A 20345-nucleotide genomic window follows, 5' to 3' on the forward strand; every position below is an offset into this window, starting at 1 on the left:
TTCTAAACATTTTCAGTGTTACCTAGGTAGTTTGTGAATTCTTTAACACGTTGAACAGTTTGAGGTTTTTCTAAAGTGTATTGACATACAAAAGTGGTTTGGACGAATATTTGAGTTTGATAACATAAAAATGTCATGATTTTTAATAAATATTTTATATTTGCTTTTACATTCTCAGAAAAGTTTTTTGTCCATTAATAATTATTATTTGTGTTTCAGTATTGCCAGCTCACGTAACGGCGATGGCAGGTAATAAGGTATTTCTTCCATGTGACACTCAGCCCAGTGCTCAAGACAAGGTGGACATGGTGCTGTGGTTCAAAAAGGCTAATGGGCAACCTTTTTACACGTAAATATAGCGATTGAATTCTATACCTTAAGCTTATATTTTAGATATACTGTTGAACTTAAATTAGTTCTTTAAATTAACGGTAAATTAACTATTTATCTTATCTAAGTGATCCCTGATGAGTAAATGTCAGAGTTAAGAAAGCAAACAGCAGCTTACCTTTCAAGTTTTAGAGCCATGGTAAACATATTTAAAGCTTTTTATTGGCTTTTTAAGTAGCTGGTTAATTTTAAATAATAGGTAGGGGAAAAAGTATCTTCGCATTTTATAAGAAAATTCACAACATTTTTTAATATAGTTTATTTATATTTACCTAAAGTATGTTGAGTACCATTTTGTTCGATAACTTTTTGCCATCTTGTAGTTAGGGACATGATCCCATTGTCATAGAAATTGTGGGGCTTCTGATCAAAATACCGCGACAATTGGTTTTGGCAGTCCTCTCGTGATGTTAACCTGACACTGCCTAAATAATTCAGAAGATACCGCAACAGGTAGAAATCTGAAGGTGCAAGATCAGGACTATACGGCGGATGCATAACACCTCCCAGCCAAGCTCTCTTTTTTTTTCTGAGTGGCTAAAGATGTGTGAGGTCTAGCGTTATCATGATGAAAAACCACACCCCTTCTGTTGATTAATTCCAGCCGCTTTCTCTCAACTTCTTGCTTTAATCTCATCAGTTGTTCGCAGTAGAGTTTAGATTATGACCTTCCAATCCCACCACACACACTTTTTGCGAGTTAACCCGGGATTCGCCACAGTCTGTGAAGCCGAGTACGTGATCCACTCATCAGTTGTTCGCAGTAGAGTTTAGAATCGAAGGTCATACCTGGTGGTAGCTCATAATGAAAATTCCCTTCCAATCCCACCACACACACACCATCACCTTGTTGCGAGTTAACCCGGGTTTCGCCACAGTCTGCGAAGCTTGACGGACCTTTGACCTTTTTAGCACGTTCTTATCGTACGTGATCCCGATTTCATCACCAGTTATCAGCTTCTTCAAAAATGGTTCTTACAGTGAGCTCGTGAGGTACCCAAATATCGAGCTTTTTTGTGTACCCAGTTTCTTTTAAATGCGCCAAAACTATTTTGTGGTCTATTCCCAGTTCTTCAGCTACGTCGTAACTACTGATATGCCGATCTTGCTCCACTTTTTTTAAAAATGGCATCCATTTTATCTGTAAAGGGCGACCAAAGCGACGTGCATCTTTGACATCAAAATTTCCGGATTGAAAACGCTTAAACCAAATTTGTGCTACCCTCACAGACACTGGTAGCACAAATTTGCTAGTGCAGTCACTAGGTCCATAAACATCGCTATTTTTTTTGCGGCTTGCGTGCTTTTTTACATTTTTTGTAGTAAAATTTTAAAATGTATCGAATTTCTTCATTAGATTCACTCATCTTGACAGTACGAAAAATAAATAAAAATCACACATTTTCCTAATTTGAATTTGGAATTAAAATAAATAAATAAAAATAGCCTTTAATTCGATTACACTATAGTTACACTATGTGCATGTCAGATATATTTTTACTAGTACTCGACCTACGACGGAGTGAAGGTCTCCTCCAACTTCTTCCACTTGTCTATTCATTGCGACAATTTTTTCGCTAACCTTTTTATTTCGTCTTCCCAAGTTTTTGGTGGGCATCCTCTCTTTTATCTTCCCATGGCCCAACCATTCCAATTAAGGGTCTTATTGACCCATCTGCTATCACAAATGCAGCCAATGTGAACGGCCCATTTCCATTTTAACTTTTTTGTACGGCTTCGTTGTTTTTTACCTTGTCTTTTAGTTTCAATTGAAGAATCGAGCGCTCCATAGCCCTTTGGCATATTAAAAATCTACGTTTTTAATCCATATGACAGACATGGAAGTATGCATGTGTCCATGACTGTTCTTTTTATAGTTAAGCTAAGGTCGGATTTCAGAACTTCTTTTAATGCCCAAAATTAGTTCCATGGTAAGTTTACTCGTCTGTTTGTTTTATCCACATGTCTATTTTGGCTAAACGATATTTGCTTACCTAGGTATATGTAGTACTGCGCATATTCAAGAGACGTGGCATTGTCAAAAACTGGTCTTTCTTTGCTGTTAGTCATAATTTTAGTTTTGGAGGTGTTTATTTCAAGACTAATGCATTTACTTGCGCAAACCTTGAGCCTCAAGTTGCTTAGATACTGACCGTTTATTTCTATCCCTTTTTTCTCCCACTGAAGGTTTGTCATGTTTGAATATCATAATGCTCTGTAGAATCGTTAAAATATTCTAGGTGATAAAGGATCGCCTTGTCTTATGCCTCTGCATATTTTTATTTCTGAGCCTATTCTGTCTAACTTCAGGCGGCTTACACTTTGATGGTATATATTTTGTATGAGTTCTATTATTTCATTCACCAAGAGGTTTCCACATGCTTTTGTAAGAACAAAAATCTTCCAACTTTTATAGCTTGATTTGTTATGCCATCTGGTCCACAGCTTTTCTCTTTCTTTCATTTATCCATAGCTTTGATAACTTCATAAGTTGAAAATCTTTCAGTCGATATACTGTTGCGATGGATTTCAAAATTTTCTGTATTATTTATTGTATGCTTAGAATCATATAACTCTTTGTAGAATTTAGTAGCTACCTCAATTATTTTGGATCTAGAGTATGTTGTCGATGTTGAACTGGTTTTTATTCGATGTATACATTGTTTGGTTATGTTAAGTGCTCTCAAACCTTTTTTTAGACTCCTTGTTTCTGTTAAAAAATTATCTAGTACTTGTAATCTATATTTTTTGTTGTCCTATTTTATCATTTTATGTATATTTTTATACAGATATGTTCGATCCTTCTTTTCTTCGCTGCTTAAATGTGAGTTACGAGTCAACTCGTTTCTTCTGGGAATTATATCCTTTATTTAATTTGAGATAATATAACCTTTTCGATTATTTCTATTTTTAGTTTTTAGTGTAAGGGCTCTTAAGCTTTCCGTAAGTGATGTTTTTGATCATAATATTTGTTTACGTTGCCTTCATCAGTATCTTTTATGTCTTTTATTTTGGTTTCTATAGTTTTTAAATATGACTCTTCATCTTCTGGAGATTGAAGGTAAGGCTATTTTTATATTTTAGTCGACTCCTTTTTAGGTTTTTTATTATATATGTGCATCTTACAAGACTATGGTCGCTGGCAAATGATAGATTGTGCACCACTTGTCATTTGTTAACGCAAGTCATTTGTTAATATTTAGTCAATTTGACTTCTTCGCTTTTTGGGTGAAACCAGGTCTAAAGGTTTTTTTAGCTTTTTTTTCTCTTTTCAGCAAAATTGCAGGAGCAGATCCTCTTTGATCCCGTTTACCAAAGCAATTAGCACCCAATACTCTTTCTTCACCAGGCAACTTTTTTCCTATTCTAGCTTTAAAGTAACCTGCTGATATAAACTGCTTGCTGCAGTGCTTCATAGCTTTACGTACTTGTTCATAGAATTTCTCTAATTCATTATAAATTGCTTCGGATGTGGGTGCAAGTACTTGGACAATAGACAAATCTAAATTTATTATTCTTAAATTTAAAATGCAGACTCGTTTTGATACACCAATAAAACTCTCAATGTATTGTTTCAATATTATATATCTTACACCGAAGTAACAAAGTATATTTTAATTATCCTCATCAATGTTATATCCATCTCTTCTTATTTCTGACAAGCCAATAATGTCATACTCTATTGAAGCAATACTTTCTTTAAATTCTGAGAGTTTTTGACGTGACAACGTCTTATACTTCGATGGAGCTGGCTGCACGCACGAAGAAACATGACTCATGCGGCGTTACCTGAGGCGTTCCATTTGTAGTTTCCGTTTCCATTTCCACTTGAAGTGTAAGCGAGAGCGCGGAACCAGCGACTAAGAGGCACAATTGTTATACGTTGTAATGGAACCATGCGCTTCATAGTAAACGAGTAAGTTTATTTTTTTAGTTGTTGATTAAGGTTGGGATTCTTTCGGAGATTCGGAGAAGATTCTCTTTCGTTTTTCAGATTTCGTATAATATAACGAGTTAATCTTTTATAATATAACATGTTCTCCCTTTAGCACGTTCAGCTTGTAATAGTTTAGTTCGGTTTGTAATAGTTTTCTTTTTTCTAATACTACTTTAGAGAAATCTTCTTTCAAATAGGTACATGTTGGATGGGAATTTCTTTCTATTTTTCAGTATCTCAGTATAAGGAATTTTACTTTCTATTTTAGAATGGCGATATCCGATTTATGTTTCTTTTTTTCTTCAGTTAATTCTGCCAACTTCACATTCATACTGCTGTCGACGGACTTTGTTACACTTTCTGTTATTATTCTAGTCTAGTCTTCCAACTTTTCGCACAGCTTTTGGTATATCGATTCTACAAGGTAATCCATTTCTTTTTTGTCCATACTTTGAAATGATGTTTCTAACTACCTACGCAAAATTATTATTATTTATTTATTTATCTTTCTGTTCCCTCCTTTCCTCCCTTGTTTTTATATTTATTTCCTTACAGAATTACATTTTTCTCATACATTATATATGTTAAAATTAAATTAAATATTTTCATATAGAATTAAGAAAAAAACAGAAATTAAAAAAAAAATTAGCAACCTCGAACACTTCCTCACTTAGGTTAGAACTCCGGCCGATACCAAGCTTCGATTCCAGAACGCGCTTTATCTGCCACGCTACAAGACTATATGACCTGGAGGACGAATTAATTGTACAATTTCTTTTTTGAATGACGTTTACAAAGAGTGACTAATGATACAATAACTCTTCGCAAGTCACGTACACACTTTTTACGTCACAACGTCTAAATACAAAGTCATAGTTTTTTTATGTAATATTATCAACAAATATTGATTGTCTGATTGATGAATCTGGAATGAATGATTGAATGAATTTGGAATTATCTTCTTTAAAATTTAAACTTTTAATGATACGAAAACCAGCCAGATACAAATAGCCAAAGAGATTTTATTACAAATTCATACATACTAGAATGCGAAAAGACCTTTTCCCCACCATAAATACCGTAAAAAATCCAGATGTCAATCGTTATGATCAAATTGTCAACAGTTATGAAGTGCGCGGGCGCCCAATGAATCAGCCGAAATCGTCATTCAGTGCAATTGGTACTCGAGGCTACTTCTACGCCATGTCCACTCCTGCTATTCTTTTATTGGAACATGTGACTCCAGCAGATAGTGGAATATACTGGTGTCGGGTAGACTTCCTACACTCAGCAACACGAAATTATATGGTTAATTTGACAGTCATCAGTAAGTATTCCTCTAACAATCAATGTTTTTTACGTTATTATAAGAAAGAAAAAACTACAATAAATTACGTAAATAATAAGGTATAGTTAAATTGAATAAAATACCTATCGCCATTTACAAGAACCACACACAGCGTCTATTTAAAAAGTGTTATTTATATGTAACCTTCCATATATACCACACATCCCAGTACAAGTAACATAACATAATTTCACTGTAAACTATACCTACTCTTGTTTCTTAAATCGATGCTAATAAAATACTTATCCACATCCAAAATTTTGTTAGATAGTTAGTATATTATAGTTAGTTAGGAGAAACACAGAAATCCCACATCGTTTTGTTTTACCAAAACATTCTCTTAGAAGACAGTACTTCTTGCATTATATTAATATAATTACTTAATATATTTCAACTTAAATATTTATAGCTTCTCGCCTATTATCAGACATTCTAATGCTATTAAATGTCTATATTATGTGTTAGAATTACAATTTTCTTTTATTGAAACTTATCGTACTTCCATACGAAGCTTGATTGATTTATTGAAATGTTATCGGCGAAAGCGACAGTACTTGCCCACTAGAATAGCCCACAAAACTTATTGTTAATTCTTTTATCAAAATACAAGAATTGTGAAAAAATATTAATGGACAGCTATCATTGTTTGGCAGTTTTTGTTCAAAAGCGTTGTTTTAAATAAGAAAGATTTTGGGTCCATTTTCGAGCATACATATAAGAAATAGAATATTAAATATATAAAAGAAAATTGAAAGATAATTTATAAATTAAAAATCTAAATTAATTTAAATAATACAGTTGTTGTTTAGTTAGATAAAACCAAATGTCTTATTATTCTAATATGCCTCCTACATACGATATACTATTAGTTTCAATACGTATGTCATGTTTAATTTTTTTACAACTACTATGAAAAAGTATATCTTATATATATGTCTACAATACATATGGTATAGGTAATAGTATCCTTATATTTATGCACACTTCTACTTCTGAAGGCTAAATTCTATTAACTGAGGTAATCATTGGAAGTTTTTTTAAATACTATCAATTTTCATTACTTAGCTCCACCGAATCAACCAACTATAATTGATGCGAGGACGCAGGATTCAATTCGCTTGTTGGAACCTTATAATGAAGGAGACACGATTGAGCTATTGTGTGAAGTAAAAGGAGGTAAGACCACCAATTAAAATAACTTTTACCTTTAGTAAAGGTTAGCCTCAATATTATATAAAAAGTATCATTTTTTAAGAAGTGAAATCCGAAATCAAAACATTTATTTTTATATATCAGGAAGCAAACGGGCAGGAGGACAAGGGGCAAGAGGCTCATCTGATGTTAAGTGCTCATCCGCCGCCCATGGTCAAATTTCTGGAAGGCTCACAAGTAGGAAATGCAATCCCGACTCGAGATCGTGAATTCGAGATCCCGCGGAATTAGAAATATCAATCCCGGATCCCCAAATTTTCGGGATCTCGTATAGTTTAAAAAAAATAATTCACATGACTGAATACGATGAAAACTGCATGTTTGTGATAGTGAGGTTAATTAAAATAAAATATTATTTGAAAGAAAACAAAAGCCTTTATCCTTTAATATTACTAACTAAACAACTAACAATTTTAGTTACATGAACATAATCAAAACAAAAGTAGGTACAGCTCAAGGAGATTAAAAAGTGATTGAAATTCGGGTGAACATACCATGTTAAAAAAATAAACATACCACGTTAGATATTACAAAATTCTGTACCGAAGCTATGACTTACTACGAGTATATATACTGGAATAGAAATTAACTCGACAACATCTTTCTTAATACTGATTGTTTGAATAATCCATATTCGCGTTAGTTATTAATTTGGAGTTATTCTGTTGAAATACAACGGTCGCATGGGAAGCAATAAATTGTAATATCTCGGTTGCTTGTGGTGAGGCAGTGAGTTTTACTATTAATCTAGATTTTTTCCAAGATTAGAAAGTAGCACATTTGAACCTTTTGCATTTATCTATATTTATCTATTTACCATTAGTTATATTAGTTTTATTTTATTATGAGTTTATATTAATGCTAAACAAAAATAATTATACAAGTGCATGCGTTAAAGTTTTATTGTAATTATTTTATTATCTCAAATAGGTATTTGTTTTAATTTAATTTTATTTCTATTAATAGTAACCAATTTAAAATTTTAAATAAATAGACGATTTCCTATATTATTTAAAAAATAAAATAAAATTTGATGTATAAATTTCAAAAAAAAATTGTCAAAAAACGTGCACGTGACTGACATATACCCCCCGTCATTACAGCTGACGACTTTTCTTTAATATGATTGAAACAATAGTTAAATACATTTTTGCTCGGTATAAGAATATTAAAGGATATTTTTTTCGTTTACTTATTCATGCTCACCTTTAGCTCCACTGATAGAGGGACAACTGCCCCTTATTTTACTAATTTCTGAACATTAAACAACTCTTTGAAATAAAATTATTTGTTGTCATCCCGGGCTATGTATCTACCTGTTAAAGATTTTATTGTTTTTTTATAATTATATAAATTTTATTCAATAGGAAATCCACGGCCAAGTCTCATATGGTATTTAGAGAACACCATAATAGATGAGACGTTTGAAGAAGAGGACAATGGAGTTACCAGCAATGCATTAACATTCCCAAGATTGGGGCGACAGCATCTTAATGCTAGGCTTAGTTGTCAGGCCTCCAACACAAACTTATCGCCACCGCCGAGTAAAGTTATTATCCTGAACATAAACTGTGAGTAGACAGTAATTATATGATTTTTAACAAATTACATTTTTATAACTCTTGAGTTGTTTACGGCTTGTTAGTAGTAATTTTGAAAGTTTTCGTTTCATTGTAAAACCCGTTAATTTATCATTTAGTATTAATAGGTATGTTCCAAACAATTAAGGATGTAGGTATATGTTTCGTTTATTAGAATACAATATTAGTTCGGCTCAATATATAACCAATCTATCTAGTTTATTCGTAACCTTCCATATTTTTTATCTTACACTGGAACCTGATCTTAAGTGATACCACTCACATTGCCAGAGGGCTAGCACATGCGTTGCCGGACTTTTAAGAATTATGTAGTGCGAGTTATGGAGAAAACTACTATTATAGTAATAAATAGTTGAAACTGATTATTTTAAATCAAAATACATTTCACTAAAAAATCATAAATTGTTTTTTGAATCTAAAAGTGTCGGTTTATAACCACTTTTCGTTTAAAAATTTACCTCAAGTTTTTCAATGACTTTTCCAAACTTATACACTCAACCTTCGTGAGTGTATAATGTTATTTTATTCGAAATACTGAATTGAACTAAAATAAAAATAATCAAATCAAATATGACCTTTTCTATTTCAAGTTATTTCTCTCAACAGTGAGGCCTCTAAGTGTGCAGATAGTGAAGAAACAAGAACAGCTTTCTGCTAACCGCAGTTACGAGGTCGAATGCATCGTTACTGGGTCTCGTCCTGCACCGCAGATTACCTGGTGGATAGGTTCTAGGCCTCTAAGAGATAATGTCATTAATGTAAGTGGTTAATACTTATTTCATGTAGAAATTTGATTATTGTTTACTTAATTACCAATATTTTATGAATTATTATAGTTCTAACATTGTACTCTGCAATAGAAATAGATGATTGTTGTCTTTAGATGTGAAAAATTATCAAATAAAAATTCTACTAAATCTGAATATATAAAACAAAGTCGGGTTTGTTCGAAACGTTATAGCTCGAGAACGACTAGACTGATGTACATGGTGTTTAATTTGTTGTCTTTGTCTCCAACCCAAATTAGATAGGAAAAATTTAAATGCTTCTGTATAGTAGACTTTATCTCCGAGAATCATTGTCTTAGCCTGGGCTACATTAGCGTTTATTTCTCAGATATGACCACAATGCTTCTCATACATATCAAAGCTCTTTTTGGATACACGTCTTTATCAAGCGCGTAAAAGCAAAAATTCATCGTCAGTCTCTTGGATAAGTTTTCAAACGCTTGTGAGCTTTTAATTTGTCTTTTATTATATGAACAAAGAGCTTGAGTACCAAATAGGCAATTTATTTCTGCCAATACTCCGTCTTTTAGGAACTAGCTGACCCGGCAAACGTCGTTTTGCAATGTATATTACAGGAAACACTTTTTAGTTCAATAAAAATAAGCTATCTACTATAATAAAAAATAGTTGATCGTATAGAGAGGGGTGACAATTAAGGGTTGTATGTAATTTTGTATGCTGTATCATAAAAGATAAAAATAAAAAATATTATTTTGGAGTGGACACCTCTTGTCACTTAGGGGTTTGAAAGATAGAAACTAGCCGATTAGCTCAGACAGGTAGCTCAGACTTAGACAGAGAATATGGATAAAAACAATCATATGCATCGGTCGAGCCGTTTCGGAGGAGTATGGGAACGAATATTGTGACACGAGAATTTTATATATATAGATATTACGTAGAAATTATCTGTCACTTCATCAATAGTATCTCCAATTAAAACTTTTATCCAATCAATATTCGACAATGCTTTATTAATATCCTCGTAGTTAGTGCGACGAAAGTTGTATTTTATTTGTGCATTTGGGATGGTTTCACGTAGAACTAAGTCGGTAGCATCAATCTTTAAGCAAGGATGATATTCGTATATGTTAGGTTTAACTAGCGCCATATCAGTTGTCGAACTGTCGATGGAAGCGTTACTTTAAATTACATCTAGAACATTATTGCTACTATTAGGCGACAAATTATGTTGTTTTAGGCCTTAAATATTAATTTAGTTTAAAAACATTTCGGGGATATTTTGTATTTTAGAAGTACCTTTTGAAGTTATACTTCTTTTGGCGAGTTAGAGAAAAATGATGAGACTAAATTTTTACGATGCGCGCGCACACCGTCACAAAAAAGCAAAACACATGGAGAGTGTTCAGAGGAGTTGTTCGGATGAATACCTGCAGCTAAGTTTCATCATCGGACGTCGAGGCAGAATACAAAATTCCACCCGTATCACCTCGACGTCCGACGTTCCACGGCTGAGCGTTTTTCAAGGCAATTTTTGCCGCGCACCACCGCTATGTGGAACCAGCTGCCCACTGAAATATTTCCGAACCAATTCAACTTAGGGTCCTTCAAGAAAAGAGTGTACAAATTCTTTAAAGGCCGGCAACGCACTCGCGAACCCTCTGGCATTGAGAATGTCTAGGGGCGGCGGTATCACTTAACATCAGGTAAGCCTCCTGCCCGTTCGCCCCCTTTTTTATAAAGAAATAAAAACCGACACCCTGAAGTTAGCATTGTCAACATTTTAAAATAAAAAAATTGATTATTCAGAAATAATTTTACGCCAAAGAAGTATAACTTCTTACGCATGTACATAAGTACACACACGTGTTTTATTTAAATTCAATCGGTCCTAAAGGCGTCCAATTAATATTTGGGACGATAAAGTCACCGACTATTAAAAAGTTATCACTTATATTTATTTCTATTATGTAGCCACATACGAGGAAATAAACGTTTCAAGTCTGCATAGAGTCTGGAGGTATAGACAAGGCCGATATGGAGACTGCGCCGGTCGTTGACTGCCAATTAATTATGGGGTATAGTTATCCAGAGTGTTTCCACACTATTGCAGTTCCACTCAGGCCTCTCATATGCTTTGCTCGAGATACATAGACCAGCAGCCCTCCGCCTATATTTTTATTGGAGTTTCTGTCGTTCTATCTCGTAGAAACATCTGGTACTAATATAGTAATGTACAGTTCATTATCATAAAAACTGCTATTAAGCCTTGACTCGGTTATTTAAATAATATCGATAGTTCAAGTAGGTAGATTTTAATAAAATTACTTTGTACATGTACGCAGGCCACGCACGTTTTTATAAAATAAAGTTACAAGTTTTGTCAAACATTGAAAAACATAGAGATTGTACCAACTTTAGTGTAGACTTTTAATACAAATTTGTTATTTGGACTTGTTATTAAAGCGCCAAAATTATATTTTAATCAACAATGCAATTTTAAGTTTTGAATAGTTAAAGTAATCTACAATACTAAGGTTAATAGTGAATTTATGCAACGTTAGTATCATCACAATATATTGGCCCATATGGAACCAGAAAATCACGTCTAGTATTTTAATGAAGCAAAAACAAAGGATATACCTTAGATCAATATCCATATCCATACCCATACCATGAAATACATAACTACTCTCCAAAAATATATACGATTAATACATAAAGGTGGGTTTAACATTTGATTGCCAGCGCTTTCGTCTCCTTAAGAAGATGCTTATTATCTGGGGTCACATGCTCATTTACAAAGAATCTTTTCGAATCCCCTGACATTCCCATATCAGATGTATGGTTTCTCCCGTTTGTTACGTGAGCCAGGTAATTTTTTGTCTTTAATTTCGGGTGTTTTCAAGCGCACCACAATTGTTTTTGGTTTACCAGGTCTTCTGGTTTAATTTTTTTGACTATTTGGATTTTATAAGGATGTAATCTAAGTCTGTCTGTCTAAGGCAAAAATTTGTGGAAGACTTGAACGTTGGAGGCAGCGCTAATATTAGTAATGTTGATAAAAATATATCTAAAAATGTAAAGCATTTTTGGAATTTCCTTAATCACAAAAGAAAATAGTCATATAGTATTGTACCACAAGAAATGTCTCGAGGTGGTGAAATAGCCACACAAATTTGTGAAACAGCTTATTTTATATGCGGATTGCGTAGCACTTTAGGTCAGTTTTCAGTTGCGTTAATAATAGTTTACATAATGCCACAATTTGTAATGCCTTACCGTTATGCAATGTTAGAAAAATAAATTGAAAACAAAATTATGACTAAAGATATAAGTAAAAGTTGTGGTTCAGACGGCATTTCTCCTGTTAGCATTAAAAGTTATTTATGTTCCTTGACCTTGAAACTTAATTCTTAAATTTGTTGTGGAAGAAAACTAGAATCATACCGAAATTATATCTATATGTATAATTTAAGTAAAAAATATACATTGTAGTTAACCAGTGTAAAAAAATAATAATTTTCAATTAACTCTTTCTTTGTATAATATTAGGTCCTTACATATGAAATTGGGGTTTTGTATGGGAGGAACAAAAAGTTGAATATTTTTAAATATAATATATTTAATTAATCAAAGTATGAACCATTGTTTTCTATGCACTTTTGCCATCTCATAGGTAGTTCATTGATCCCTTTACTAAAAAAACCAGTCGGACGGGAATCAATAAAATCTGTGAAGGCGATTTGGACTGCCTGACTGGACTGACTTGGAGTTAAATTTTTTCCCTCGCAAGAAGTTGTCCAAATTTCGAAAAAAATGGTAATCTGTTGGAGCAAGGTCCGGGGAATACGGAGGATGCCTTAGACATTCCAACTGAAGCTCTTCTAATTTGGTAGCCGTCGGTTGTGCAGTGTGTGGTCTAGCGTTGTCGTGAAGTAGCAGTGGCGTGGAGCGATTGACCAGCCTAGGTTGTTTAGCCGCTAGCTTTTCCATCATGGTTTGCAATTGCTGACAATAGACATCAGCCGTAATAGTCTGGCCAGATTTGAGAAAACTGCAATGAACAATACCGGCACTAGTCCACCAAACGCTTACAAGTAACTTTTTTGGGGTTAATTTTCGCTTGGGGCAGGATTTGGCTGGCTGGCCAGGATCCAACCATTGCGCTGAGTGCTTCCGATTATCGTAAAGAATCCATTTTTCATCACAGGTAATGATTCGGTTTAAAATACCTTCATTATTGTGCCGGTTCAGTAATGTAACCCAGCAGTCGACGCGCGTTTGCCGGTTTGCTTCAGTCAATTCGTGAGGTACCCACCTTTCAAGCTTTTAATCTTCCCAATTTGCTTCAAGTGAATTAAAACAGTTTTATCACTAACACCGCAGCCTACAGCTAACTCGGACGTGGTTTGAGATGAATCCGCTTCCACAATAGCCTTCAATACTTCATCATCAACTTGAGTCTCAGGCCGTCCACGGGGCTTGTTCTGTAGGTCGAAATTTCCAGAACGAAAACGTTGGAACCAAAAACGAACTGTGTTTTCTTTTGCAACATGACCGCCATACCATCATTCACCCTTCGAGTCGTTTCCGCAGCACTAGTGCCACGGCGGAACTCATACTCGTAAATAATGCGATACTTTAAGTTTTACATTTTATAAAATGAGTGACGCAAACAGAAGAAAAAACAAATGAATGACGGTCATCGAAGCACAAATACATAAGTAAATAGCTGTACAAATTTGAATTTGAAATTTCTAACCAAAGAGGAGGTATTTGAGGTCAAAGTGGCCAGTACGACAAAACGCCAATTTCATATGTAAGGACCTAATATAAAGTTAGTCATTATTTATTTATTTATTTTAAGCCTTAAATTATTTCCCGATCCACTAATATCCGGTTATCCTATGTGTTAGTAATTATTTGTAACAGTTAGTATGTATCAGGAACCCTCTCCGGTAAAGGCCTCCTCCAAGGTTTGCCATCTTTCTCTATCTCGAGCTATTTGCATCCATTGAGGACCCGAGATTTTTTTGAAGTTACTTCTTTCGTCCATCTGTGATCTGTTAGGCGTGCTACGTGACCCGCCCACTGCCACGTCAGTTTTTTGGCGTGGCTTAGAGCATCAATTGCTTTGGTCTCTGATCTTATTTTTGTGTGTCTGATCTTGTCTACCTTTTTAATGTTTAGCATGCTCCTTTCCATGCCTCGTTGACATGTATTTATGTTGTTTTTTGTTTTATTTGTAAATTTCCATATTTGACATGCATATGTCAGACATGGAATAAGGCATGCGTCCATAACTTTCTTCTTAAGCCCTATAGGTATATCACTTTTAAATATTTCTTTACAACTCCAATATTTATTCCACGTACTTCAAAGAGTAAGAATACTCTTCTCTCTATTTCTTGATCATTTCTTTCGCTGCTGAATCCAATTTGTTTACCCAAGTATATATAATTTGCAACATATTCTAACTCATCATTCCAAATTTTTAAAGTAGATCTTTTGCAGTTGGTCATGGCTTTTGTTTTTGTTATATTCATTTGCAAACCTACTTGTATGCTAGCCTTGTATAAGGTTTCTATCATATTTTGTAGTTGGTTGCTTGTTTCTGATAGCAATACTAAGTCGTCTGCATATCTTAGATGGTTTAGATATTTGCCATGGATGTACAAGCCTTGTCTTTTCCAGTCTAGTTTACTTATTATCGTTACACATAATATCTTATTAAAAACATTGGCTATGCCATTGGAGGGGGTTACTAAAATATTTTGTTTTATATATTTATTTTATTTGTTTTTGTATGTTTCTATATGTAGTTTTCTCAAAATTCGTAGTAGGTACTGATGTTGTGGATAATCAATTATCCATGTAAAAAAAACCATGTGTCGCTACTCCTCTCTTCGAAGACACTCTCAGTAAAGTCTCTGCCAGCATCGGACTACTGCGCAATGACGAATGTAAGAGAGTTAAGTTTCTCTATCATTGTCAGAGGAATTAGACGGAATCAAAATGAGCCTCCAAGAAGCTTGGTGTGTTCAGCACGGCGAGACGTTATTTCTCATCTCTGGATGAGAGCTCCCTAGGTCCAGCTCCTTTCATTTCGATGTCCAATCACTTTCTGAGTGTCTTGATCCCTTGTCGTTGCTTAGTTATGTACACCACATAATTAAACATAGCAACACTCTTTGCGCTTCTACCACATTTACCATGGAGAGTGCTCGGGGGAGTTGGTCGGATTAATGTCTGCAACTTAGTTTCATCTTCGGGCGACGAGGCAAAACACCACCTTTTTTATTTTCATAAGAACCTTCTCCTGACTGAAAAATAAACACAAAAGAAGAATTAGCAAAATCGGTCCAGCCGATCACGCGTGATGCCGTAACCAAGGGAAATAGGGCTTCATAAATTAATAGAATGCAGGGAAATAGGGCTTCATAATTTAATCGCCTTTCTTGACACAGACCTCACTGAGACACTGAAATGGACCTCGATGTTAGATAGTGCCGCACAGAGCAGGCGTAAGAGTAACATGTTTACGTGACCTTACCTTACCTTTCTAACTTTAGGCTAGCATTATTTTTTTATTTAGAAAAATCTAAAATAGTATTACACAAAACATTTCGGGTTTCTCTTGTAAGAAAATAATATGAATTTTCACAGTTTTCACAGTCCAACTTGACTCGAAGTGTAGTGCAGCTAGTACCAGAAGCACAAGATCATGAAAGATTGCTAATTTGCCATGCTGAGAATCCTCATCTCAGGGCAAAGAGCCTTGAGGACACGTGGAAATTAGACGTTCAATGTAAGTAGAGGTATTAAGGATTACAAAAGAGATTTTGTTGCACTAAATATTTGTTCTACTCACATTCAATATATATAAATACATATATAGGTGTCAATAAATGATCATTGTATATATGTCATTGTCATATATACAAATAAATGTCATTATAAACATAATTTGTAAAATAAAACAAATCTCGCAACGCAGTTCTTCTGCCGTAAAAAGTTGTGAGATCCATGTAACACCAAGTCAGTCAATTTATTCAGTCTCCACGGGACTTTCTATATTACGTTATTACGTAATTAGCTAACCCAACAACATCTTATACTCGTAGTGACCATATTATAAATATTACAAATATTTTATGTTTATAATAAATACATTAACTTGGCCTGCTAATTGTATCCTCAACAAAGTTATAGGCGTCTAAAATGGCCTGAATTACTTTTAGAAAAGTAAGTAGTAGTGTAGGGACATCATAATCACTCATACAATTTGCACTTGTATGTAGTACCTGGCGTTTGCATAAATGCAACGAAAGGTGAAAGCTATGCCAGCTAATTTAAGTTTACAACACAACTTGCTAATAACTGCTCGTTCTCTTTTTCATAAAAATGCCACATTATAATTATACGCATAGATTTTTTACATTATTTTTTTAATTTAAAATGATAAAAGTATTCGGTAGCTAAAAATATTAATTGCCACTAAGCTCCACACTAGGGCCATTTCTGTGTTGTGAGTGACCAGATAATCTTCCGTTTTTCATATAAGTATACAAAGAACAATACACTATTGTATTAAAATTCTATAAACAATATGTTAATTAAAACTTTACAACTAAACAAAAGTTGAGGGCTACCCTCCACCTCGGAACACCTCGCAAGTGATTTTTGCTGCCAAATTGCGTCTAAGTAATAAAAAAATGATTTAAAATTTTGTTTAATAATAAAACTTCAACCATGAATATCTCCATAACCATGGGGTTCCGCAGGGTGGAGATGGCACGGGGTGTAGCCCTCAATAACCCCCCCTCCCTCGCCCCCCTAAAACCTCAAACATCGATGGTCCATATTGGAAAGTTTAACCAAAATTCCCAACAGATGTACCAATAGTCAGCCTCAAAATAAGCCTGACTAGCAAGAAGTCGAATCACACCTTGGAAGGAGATGACGTTTACTTGGAATGCACTGCACGAGCCAATCCTCGTCCTAGTAAATTCTTTTGGTTCAAACAGGTCGGTATATATAGTTCTAGATTCTCGTAAAAATAATATTGTTAATAGTGACACAAATTGGTTTATAGTAATTATTTTAGAATAGGTGGACATTTACTGTATTAAAACAAACTAATCTATCACTTAGGTACGGTCTTATTCATAAAAATATACTATAAGATACGAACGCTACGTCCGCCCTAGTCACATGTATGATGGACCTGAATTTTTCTTTAGGGTATGCAAATAGAGCACAACGCCAGCGCAGGGGTTTTTGTGAGCGAGCAAAGCCTGGTGCTGCAAAATGTAACTCGCATCGATTCCGGAGAGTATAAATGTGCAGCACAGAACGATGAAGGAAAATCTACAAGCAACCCAGTTTATTTACAAATTAGATGTAGGTATTTATAAAAATACAAACGTAATTACGACTATTCACTAGCCCAGACGGATAAATTTTTAAATCAAAATTTCGTCAATTTACATTTACATGAAAACTTTAAATGAGGGATCAGGGTAGAAGGGCTTGGTGCTCGGCGTCCGTCTCTGAGGAGCAATATCTCGCACGCGCCTCTTACACTGTCTACATTGTTATTATTGTTTTGGGATACAGGTCATAATCATAGTAGTCAAATTCAATAAAGTTTATCTTTTATTTTAAGATGATAAATTGTTCAACATAGATACCGACATTATTAGAAAACGTGACGTTCTATGATAAAATTATTTTTTCGGAGCACACCCAAAATCATAAGAATTACGCAATAAAAGCTCAGCTCTCATTATTTTTTGGTGACTTGTGATTATTATTCACTCACAACATTGGAGAGGTTATAATTACCATAGCTATGGAGCTGATGAGACAAAAATCTATGTGATTTTCTCATGTGGCAGCTTTAATAGGGATAATTATATGGTAAGGATAATTAAGGACCACGTATGCCACCATGGAAGTAGCCCATAGGTTGTCAGTTGACAGCTCTTTTAAAATGTAAAAAAGCAGATATATACATACTATATCATTTGCTCGTGTCTGCCTGTAAGGGTGATGTATAGAAACCTTGTCAAAATGAACTAGAACACTGATTATGTACAAGCAAAGGCGCGCACGTAAAGTTATCTCAACATCTAATTCACATATTCTTTTCTTAGATCCTCCAGTGTGTATCTCATCGAAGAACAGCCAAGTATTCGTAGTGCTGGAGAAGAAGACGATAGAGTTAATCTGTGAAGTTAACTCTAGCCCGCCACCTAAACACTTTATGTGGTCGTTCAATAATTCCAAGGAATACATGGATATAGATCCAAAGTATGTCGCATTGTATTTAATACACAAAAAACATTTTTTAATTAAATTCGGTAAGAGATAAAGTGTTTAAACTTCTGCTATTTTACTCAAATTTCTAACGTCCAAGATTAGAAACCAGGAGGGACAAAAAATACATTTTATTCCAGAAAACGTTAAGATATAGGCAGTATAGTCGAAAGACTTTGAAGCGAATAGTTTTAGCTTCAGACTTCCTTATTTGATTCATTAATAATTTTTAATTTATGACGTTTTGCCTCACCTTGACGTGAATGGTCGCTGATACCACGAATAATCTATTGGAGTAAAATAAAATAAAATAAAAATTGTTTATTTCGGAAAACATGGTTCCATAACTATATTAGTAATTACAACATAATAACTTAAATCTAAGGGTTAGTAGGTTTACATATTAGAATACATCAAAATACAGGAATTGCAGAAATTAAAAAAAAATTATACCGCTTCAATTGTTCATACCCGAATCATTCCGCATGAAATGGCGGAACAGTGATTGAGGTTTGGGCAATCGACTCGGTCCGCGATCATGCGGAGGATGCTGTTATCGCTAGCTCGCATGATAAAGCCGGCGTCCATATATTTGAGAAACCAGCGCTTAACCATTCGTCAGACATTGCTATTTCAAGATGTCGTCTTTTAAACTATTTCTAAATAGAATATTTTTTCAGGTACTACAAATCAAGGGGAAGTACATCAACTTTGCTGTACACACCCAGTACAGAAGAGGATTTTGGTGTCGTCTCATGTTTAGCTGTAAACACCGCAGGTCTTCAAGACGAACCATGCAGCTTCATACTGGCGGCTCCTAGTAAGAACTTTATCTTCTTATAAATTTAAATTATAGTATTTTTTGCTTGGTCAGAATATGGTCCATTTATTTCCCTATGATGTATATTACATTATGATTGAAACGCATAGTATTTATTTTTGACTCCTGTGGACCTAGTGGTTCAGTGTGCGATTTTCATCCCTTTCACCTACGATAGGTGCGATCTCCGAGTGTCCTATCAATGTGCGCTTTTGACATTCCCTCGTACGGTGAAGTAAAATATCATGAAAAACCGGCAGTCCCAAAAAGTCGAACGGTGGATGTTAAGCTCACGTACTAGTTTCGCCAAGTATTGTTGGAGACATAGTGTGGATAATAACTCTCTGTATTTGGATCTGTAGTTATATCTTTGAGTTTTTATTCCATACCGAAGAATGCAATTGTTCAGGAAAGCCTGTGCAATTTCTACAGAACTCTAATAAAGAAATAGATATGCCTTTACGTACTTGGATACCTCACAACGGAGTGTTAATATAAAAGAATAATTTTTACGATCCCTAACTAGAGGTCCTCGAGGACGTGATTTTTTAAATTAAGCACGGTAAATATAAACCTTATTTATAATATTATTTAAAAATTAATTTATAATATTTTTTATTTCCTTCCATTTGTGATATATTTATGTGTATATATTGTTAACCATCTTCAAACAACCTAGATAACAGATTTATACCAACTTTGATAGTTCAGATAAAATGTTTCATGATCGTTCAGAACAACGCCTCGCAGTTATTCGCTAATATATACATAATCGATAAATTTGTTTCTTTTCATATTTCGAGTACCGTTTATGTAGGGTATGATTAAGAATCATTTTATAGTTTTAGCAATATAAAATTAAAACTACAACGGACTTTATAATAAAAATAAAAATGTGTATATTAATTTGACAACAATTCATTATAATGTGTAAGATTTGGGAACCCTTTTAAGTAACAAAATA

At 34.2% G+C, this 20345-nt stretch overlaps 1 protein-coding gene across 1 annotated transcript; it reads left to right on the forward strand.

Annotated features, from left to right (window-relative positions):
- The first annotated feature begins 242 nt into the window (after positions 1-242).
- Positions 243-20142, forward strand: LOC123716487 (nephrin-like). Its single transcript, XM_045672249.1, has 11 exons — positions 243-349; positions 5452-5654; positions 6741-6851; positions 8255-8458; positions 9095-9246; positions 15907-16048; positions 17134-17267; positions 17484-17643; positions 18399-18555; positions 19242-19381; positions 20117-20142. Exons 1-11 carry the CDS (start codon positions 243-245, stop codon positions 20140-20142), a joined length of 1536 nt encoding a protein of 511 aa, XP_045528205.1.
- Positions 20143-20345: the final 203 nt, after the last annotated feature.

The sequence above is a fragment of the Pieris brassicae genome, chromosome 11 (assembly GCF_905147105.1).
Source record: "Pieris brassicae chromosome 11, ilPieBrab1.1, whole genome shotgun sequence".
NCBI classification, from domain to species: Eukaryota; Metazoa; Arthropoda; class Insecta; order Lepidoptera; family Pieridae; genus Pieris; species Pieris brassicae.